The sequence below is a fragment of the Mus pahari genome, chromosome 9, assembly GCF_900095145.1.
Source record: "Mus pahari chromosome 9, PAHARI_EIJ_v1.1, whole genome shotgun sequence".
NCBI classification, from domain to species: Eukaryota; Metazoa; Chordata; class Mammalia; order Rodentia; family Muridae; genus Mus; species Mus pahari.
Genome location: NC_034598.1, coordinates 59159868 through 59167115, shown reverse-complemented (window position 1 = coordinate 59167115; position 7248 = coordinate 59159868). Strand labels below are relative to the sequence as shown.

General features: G+C 39.7%; 1 protein-coding gene across 1 annotated transcript in view; it reads right to left on the bottom strand.

Annotated features, from left to right (window-relative positions):
• The window catches only part of Cpsf6 (cleavage and polyadenylation specific factor 6), a 33706-nt gene that overhangs the window by 14989 nt on the left and 11469 nt on the right, over window positions 1–7248 (bottom strand). The window contains exons 3-7 of the mRNA XM_029542027.1: window positions 6698–6801; window positions 3838–3983; window positions 2870–3043; window positions 1710–2214; window positions 1273–1409 (exon numbers count right to left, since the gene is read on the bottom strand). Coding sequence (XP_029397887.1) covers window positions 1273–1409; window positions 1710–2214; window positions 2870–3043; window positions 3838–3983; window positions 6698–6801 — 1066 coding nt within the window. The remainder of the gene's footprint in view (window positions 1–1272; window positions 1410–1709; window positions 2215–2869; window positions 3044–3837; window positions 3984–6697; window positions 6802–7248) is intronic.

The window sequence follows — 7248 nt, the reverse complement described above, 5'->3', positions numbered from 1 at the left end:
GCTCTTACCCACTGAGCCATCTCACCAGCCCTCAACCAAGCTTTTGTTTCCAAATTATCTTTTGAGATAGTTCTAGCTGTCCTAGAACTCTCTCTACTCACCAGTCTGGCCTCATACTCAGAAATTTGAAGCCTTTGGAATCCTGTGCTGGGATTGATGGTATGTGTCACCTCAGCCTGACCTGAAAACTGTCTTTTACGATAACCACAGACAATGACTTGTTGAGTGTTCTGGAATTTGGAAAAGACTCTCATTTTCACGAAGGTAATGCAATTAATTGCTTTGTCATGTAGAGAGACAGCTACTATATTGCAAATATGAGAATAAATAAGCTATACCATAGCTAATATTTCTATCTTTTTCATGTGCACAAGTGTTTTGCCTATGTATGTCTTTGTATCCAAAGAAAGAGTAGTGCCCACTGAGGCCAAAGAGGATGTCAGATCCCCTGGAACTGAAGTTATCAAAGCTTGTGACCCACCATATGGATGCTGGGAATCAATCCTTGATCCTAAGGAGGAGCAGCCAGTGTAACTCTTAAGCTAATTCTCGATTCCCAGTTGGAATTAATTTTTAACTTTATGTATATGGCTATTTCACCTTCATGTATGTGTGTGCACCATGAGTGTGCCTGGCACCCACTGAGGAAAGCAGAGGATACTGGGTCTAGTGTGCTTAACCAGAGCCACCTCTCCACCCCCAATAAGCATTGAAACCTAAATCTAGCAATGTAAAATTGGTGGTCTTCCCACTACACTGACATGTATCTCCTTTATTACTTTAAAACTAAGTGACAGGCCGGGCAGTGGTGGTGCACGCCTTTAATCCCAGCACTTGGGAGGCAGAGGCAGGTGGATTTCTGAGTTAAGAGGCCAGCCTGGTCTACAAAGTGAGTTCTAGGACAGTCAGGGCAACACAGAGAAACCCTGTCTCGAAAAAAACAAAAACAAAAACAAAAACTAAGTGACAGAAAAGGACTTGGGACTAATTATACAGATTATACAGAGTTAAGAAAACTGTCTTTATAAACTGCACTTAAGCTCTGCATTTTGTTCTAATTTTAGATTTTACGTGTACGGGTGCTTGACTACGTGTGTGTCTGTCTTTCCATGATAAGCATGGCCGATGCTGCAGAAGCCAGAGAAGGCCTTGGATCCCCAGGAACTGTAATGAACAGATGGTTACTAGTCAAACCAGGGTCCTCTGGAAGAGCAGCCAGTTCTAAACAGCTAAGTCATTTCTCCAGCCCCTGGATTTAGTGTGACTCAAGACTGAAGAAACAAATATACAAACCAGCACTAGCATCAGACACAGCTCTTGAAATAGCACTGCTTGAGATTGCCCGATTTCTATTCATGATTTCTTCAAACTCAGCCTCACTCAGAGGTGTTCTTGCAGCATCCATCTCCCTACAAAAGACAGAGTAATGGTGAACTGTTACTTAAACATTCTCAATTTAATAACAATGTAAACAACTCCACATAGCAGCTTCTGGCATTTGCTTTAGAGATGATAGTTTTCCAGATTAGAGAATGCTATTTTCCCTTACAGATCAAATTCCCTTCTTCACTGTCTTCTGGCTGAAATCTGTTACAGTTTAGAAATCTGATCTTTAACAGGACAGAAACTACATTTCCAAACTACAAAAGGCTTCGTATTACTTTATCTTTTACTGACTAAAGAGTTTCAGTATGACATGTTTAACTTACCTCCCAGGGGGACCATAGTCACCCCTATCATATGGGGGAGGTCGGCCATATGGGTCTGTCGGTGGTGGACCTCGACTATCTGATGTTGGCATGCCACTATTAGTTGGTGGAGGAAAAAAAGCAGGATTCACATGTGGAGCTGGTGGTGGGGCACCTGGAGGTGGTCCCGGAAGATGTGGAGGAGGAGCAAGTGTAAGGGGAGGCCCTAGTGGACCTGGTGGTCGAGGTGGAAAGGGGCCTGGAGGTGGAGGTGGTCCCTGCTGTGGAGGCGGTGGACCTGGAGGGGGGCCATAGCCTGGAACTGGAGGTGGAGGCCCAGGAGGAAGTGGACCCAGCGGAGGCTGCCCAAAAGGTTGTCCAGGAAAAAGAACTGGTGGTGGAGGGCGGTCTCCTCGGTTAGGAGGTCCTGCTAGAGGAGGTGGCAGAACCTGACCAGGAGGTGGAGGACCTGGTGGACCAGGTGGGCCAGGAGGGCCTAAAGGTGGACGTGGTGGAGTTTGTCCAGCTATAAAATAGAGAAAAGGAAAAAAAAAAAATCACTTCAATAAAGATATTTAACTATTACATGTAAAGAATATATTTCTAAAACAGAACTTATAAACCATGACTCGCTCTTTGAATGAAACCCATAGGGTAATGCTCTAATAACTACAAAGATAAAGAATATCCTTACAAATTTAACTAGTGTAAATTATGATTAAGGAAAATCACTAAAACAAAAATCCTGTTAAGACTTTAACACTTAGAGTTTCCATCTTTCAGCATACACACTTCTCACCCACCTTACAGTCTACTCTGATGCCAAGCTAGAAAGTGAAACAGGGAAAATGGTCTTGAAAGGATTTTTTAAGAGGTAAGAAAATAAGACGGATGTAAATATTCTATATATAAAGTCAAGCAAGTTTGGAGAAAAATAAAGACCTTTTAGGCCAAAAATGGGTATTTCCTCTATGCTGTGCCCCATATGCCATGGAATCCTAGTTTCCAGGAACAAAGGCCGAGTTCCTTTAACAAGATGCTTGATCAAATTTCCTGGGTTCCAAAAATAGCATAACAAGGAGAGTGAGTCACATTAATAATGCATTACTTGAAAAAGAGAGAAAGGAAAAAGGTATTAGGCAGACATGTTTTTCTCTACAATAAACTTTAAAAAGTTTTACCTGGGAAAGGTGGAGGTGGCCCTCCTGGTCCTGCTGGCCCAGGAAATCTGTCCCCACCAGGAACAGCCCCTGGAAAACGGCCCCGTCCTCTACCACCTTGTGGAAATGCTGCACGTGAACTGCCTCCTGGAGGACCAGCTTTACCTTCCCCAGACATTTGTCCTGATTGTGTAGCTGCAAACATCCAAATACTCATAAGTAGCACTTATTAAAAGTTTTGTGAATTGTAACCACTGTTGTTAGAAATTATTTCTAAGTTCATTTATACTATTTGTCATCGATTTATGGATGCCTCGGACCTATGTAAAGTACTTGGCAAGGAAATCATTCACATTTATTTAAATACTCTCTTAGTCTTAAAATAGTCAAGTTTAAATGGATTTCTACCGAGAAATAAACAAGTCGCTTTTAAAATACCAGTACTCTACAATAGACAAAACAGAAAACTGTCAACAGAAATCTTCACTTCAGTAAGAGATTATTTTATGTCGTGTAATAAATTTTTCAGTTAAATCTTAAATGCCAAAAAAAAAAACTGAAGCCACTTGAATTTCTATTAATAACAAGCCCTTCCTTCTATAATTATTCTACCAAGTAGTAAAAGGTCTTTGGAGCAAGCAGGAAACCCAGTAGTTACTATTCATTAGCCTCTCCCCATCAGAGCGGGTAGTGCATAGAGAGGCTCCACCTCTAAGGGTTAGAATGCAGCTTCTGTTCTCCAAGATGAGAGTGGCAAGACAAGAATGCCAGCACCACAGAGCTGTCACACCGCTGCATACTGATTGGTCTATCTAGAAAAAACTGGAATGGGAGTGGGCTTCCAGTATTAGCCCATAGTCATAACCAATGATTAAATCAAGTTCAGGAAAAACTAAATAGTAACATGACTTCCTAAGTATAATATTTAATAAATGACAGCAACACTGCTTAAATACATTTTTAAAAAGGCTGCTGAGAGATTCGCTTACTTTTCCTGGATTGCATTTCAAATTGACTCAGGAACTGTTTATTGCATGGAGTTACAACAGGATTCTGACCATGAAGTTCTCTTTTAGGCAAAAGATCCATTAACTTTTTGGAAGATGCTTCAGATCCAACACCAACAAGGGCAAATCTAAAAGATGTTAAGGGGGTAAGAATAAAAAGCAAGGAAGAACTGAGAACGTTGCTGTTGATTAAAAAGAGAAAAGGTCTTAGTCTTTTTAAAAAAGATTTATTTATTATGTACACAGTGTTCAGCCTGCATGTATGCCTGCATGCCAGAAGAGGGCGCCAGATCTTATTACAGATGGTTGTGAGCCACCATGTGATTTCTGGAAATTGAACTCAGGACCTCTGGAAGAAGAGCCAGTGTGCTCTCAACCTGAGCCATCTCTGCAGCCCCTTAATTTACTCTTATCAGAAAAAAACAAAAAACTATTTAAGGCTACACAAACTTACACTGTTTTTTATGATATACTACAGAATTCACTCAATGTACAATCCAATAATTTTTTAAAGTATATTCATGTGTTTTACAAACATCATGATGGTTCATGTTATAACAGTCATCATTACCAAAAGAAAATCCATAGCCTCTACCACTATTCCTATTCACTCTTGTTCCTTAATCACAGGTTATCAAAAATCTATTTTGTCTCTATGATATGCCACATTTGGAATGTCAAATATAATGGAGTAAGAAATTCTTTATAACCAGCTTTACTGAGCAAAAGGTCTAGTCATGTTATAGCATGTATCACCCATTCATTCTTTTAATGACTGAGTAATGTACCAATATAGATATCAGTTTTGTTTTTGCTTTAAATCCACCCATCATATAATAGGCACTTGGGTTGTTGTCACTTTTTATTGCCACAAAAAGATATTCAGGGGCTGGAGAGATGGCTCAGTGGTTAACAGCACTGACTATTCTTCCAGAACTTAAATTCAATTCCCAGTACCCACATGGTGGCTATTAACTCCAGTTTCAAGGGATCCAATCCTCTCTTCTGTTCTGCATGGGTATTAGGCATACACAGAATGTGTGTGTGCGTGTATGTGTGTGTTATATATGTACGTAGTTGTGTGTGGGAGTGTGTGTGTGTGTGTGTGTGTGTGTGTGTGTGTGTATCCAAACACCCCCATACATATAAAATAATGAACTATGCTCAGCATCATTACCTACCAAGGTACAAATCAAAAAAATCATAAAGAGATGCAATTTCCCACTATAATCAAAATGACAACTATTCAATGCCGGTGAAGAGAATGAGAAACTACAACCCACCTACATGGTTGACTGTACAAACAATCTGGCAGCTTCTCGAAAGTTAAACAGACTTACCATATAACATACTAACTCCACTCCTAGGTATATGCCCAAAACAAGCAAAACGTTATGTTCACACAAAACAGTACACTATATTCTTAGGAATGACCACCTTAATAGCTATAAGTAGAAGCCACCCAAACATTCACCAGCAGATGGATGAGTCCTGGGTTCCTCTTTAAGTGTTACCCCATCATATGGGATTACCACTCAGGTGTAAAAAGGAATGCTGACGCTGTCACATGGAGGAACCTTGAAAACATTACACTAGGTGAAAGAAGTCAGACACACAGGACATTAATATTACTATACTTATAAAACACCCAGTATATTGTATATAATACCCAGAATAGGCAAATTCTGAGGTAGACGGTACATGAATGCTTGTGGGCAAAGGGTACAAGGGAGATTGGAGACTGGTGCTGACAGACACAGGGTTTCTTAGGTGGTGATGGTGTTAGGGTGATGAAATCTTCTGAAATTAGAGAGTTACAATGGTTGCTTAACTTTGAAAATATGATTTTTAAGTACTGTATTGTACTCATATATACATAATAAATGTAAACAGATCCAACTATGTGTTTACTATATATTATTTCTAAGAGGCACAAGTGGAAACAACCATAATACACAAAAGTAAGAAAAGATGTATTTATCACTAAACATTTCTTCTGCTCTTTCCAATCAAACATGACAAAAATATGAATTATACTATCTTTTAGGGGAAAGCACAGAAGCATATTCACTATGATTATCTATAAATGGTGAAAGTGTGGCGATTCATTTTCTTACTAATAGATACTTGCATTACATAATGCTCACATAATAATCTTATTCCATGTGTGTGATTTGCTTATTAAGTGAGCAAGGCTACACTATTCTTCAGTTAATCACCATTTTCATTCTTATGGTACTGGGATCAAACTCACAGGTCAGGCAAGTGGCTCTAGCACCAAGCTGTATGCCCAGATCTTCTCTACCTTTTAGCCTAGAGGGTCTGGGGTAGGGGTGGGGTGTTGAGACAGGGTTTCTCTGTGTAACCCTGGCTGTCTTGGAACTCGCTCTTTAGATCAGGCTGGCCTCCCGCCTGCCTCTGCTTCCCAAGTGCTGGGATTAAAAGTTTGTGCCACCACTGCCTGGGCTCTTCCCTAACTCTTAAATCACAACAAAACAATGCTTCCTAGCATCGTTATTTCAATCTTAGGCGTGTACTCAGTATAGTCAGGCAACAGGTCTGTCCACCGCCCCATCCCAAGCAGCTTCTGTATCTTTAGAAAACAAGGGATAGGAAATTCAAGTATGAACGTCCGCCTAAGGTCTTCCTTCTAGTGAGTTCATGTGGGTTCCTAGGAACTAAGTTGTCAGGTTTGAGCAGCAAGTATCTACACCTAAGCCATTGTCAGTGCTAATGTGTTCATGTGTTCTATATGTGTGTCATCACCATTAAACTTGAGGAAAACTAATTTGTAAATTGTAATCACTATCAGATTACATTAGGAAAAAAATTAAATTCTTACCCTTTTGATTGTCCATTTGCCCTATTTTCAAAAAATTTTATCTCCAAAATGTCATTTACTCCCAAAGAATGAACGGCCTCAGTTAGATCCTCATCTGTTGTCCACTGCAAGACATTTCCTCTTATTAGTATTAAAACATTCGGGTCTTATTGTATGAATTTAATGTTTAAAGGAAAACAAACAGTAAGAGAAAATGATTTTTTATTTTTTGCAAGTCTAAGTATAGTTACTGCCCGTCAACCTACCATCCTACAGTAGGTACTAATACCAACATGTAGGTTTTTATCAAACACTTAACTCTTACCTAAGTCACCATTTTCATAAAATGCAAAGGAGATAAATAGCTTGTTCATATTCACAAACATAAACATGCCAAATCCTTTCTTTTTTCTTGTGACAGAATTTCTGTGTAACCATGGCTAAGACTGGAATGCACTATGCAGACCAGGATGTCCATGAACTCAGAAGATCAGCCTCCAGAGGCATGTACCACCAAATCCAGCAAGAGCACCATTTTTAGTTTGTTTGGGTTATTTTTTTTGTTTTTTTGG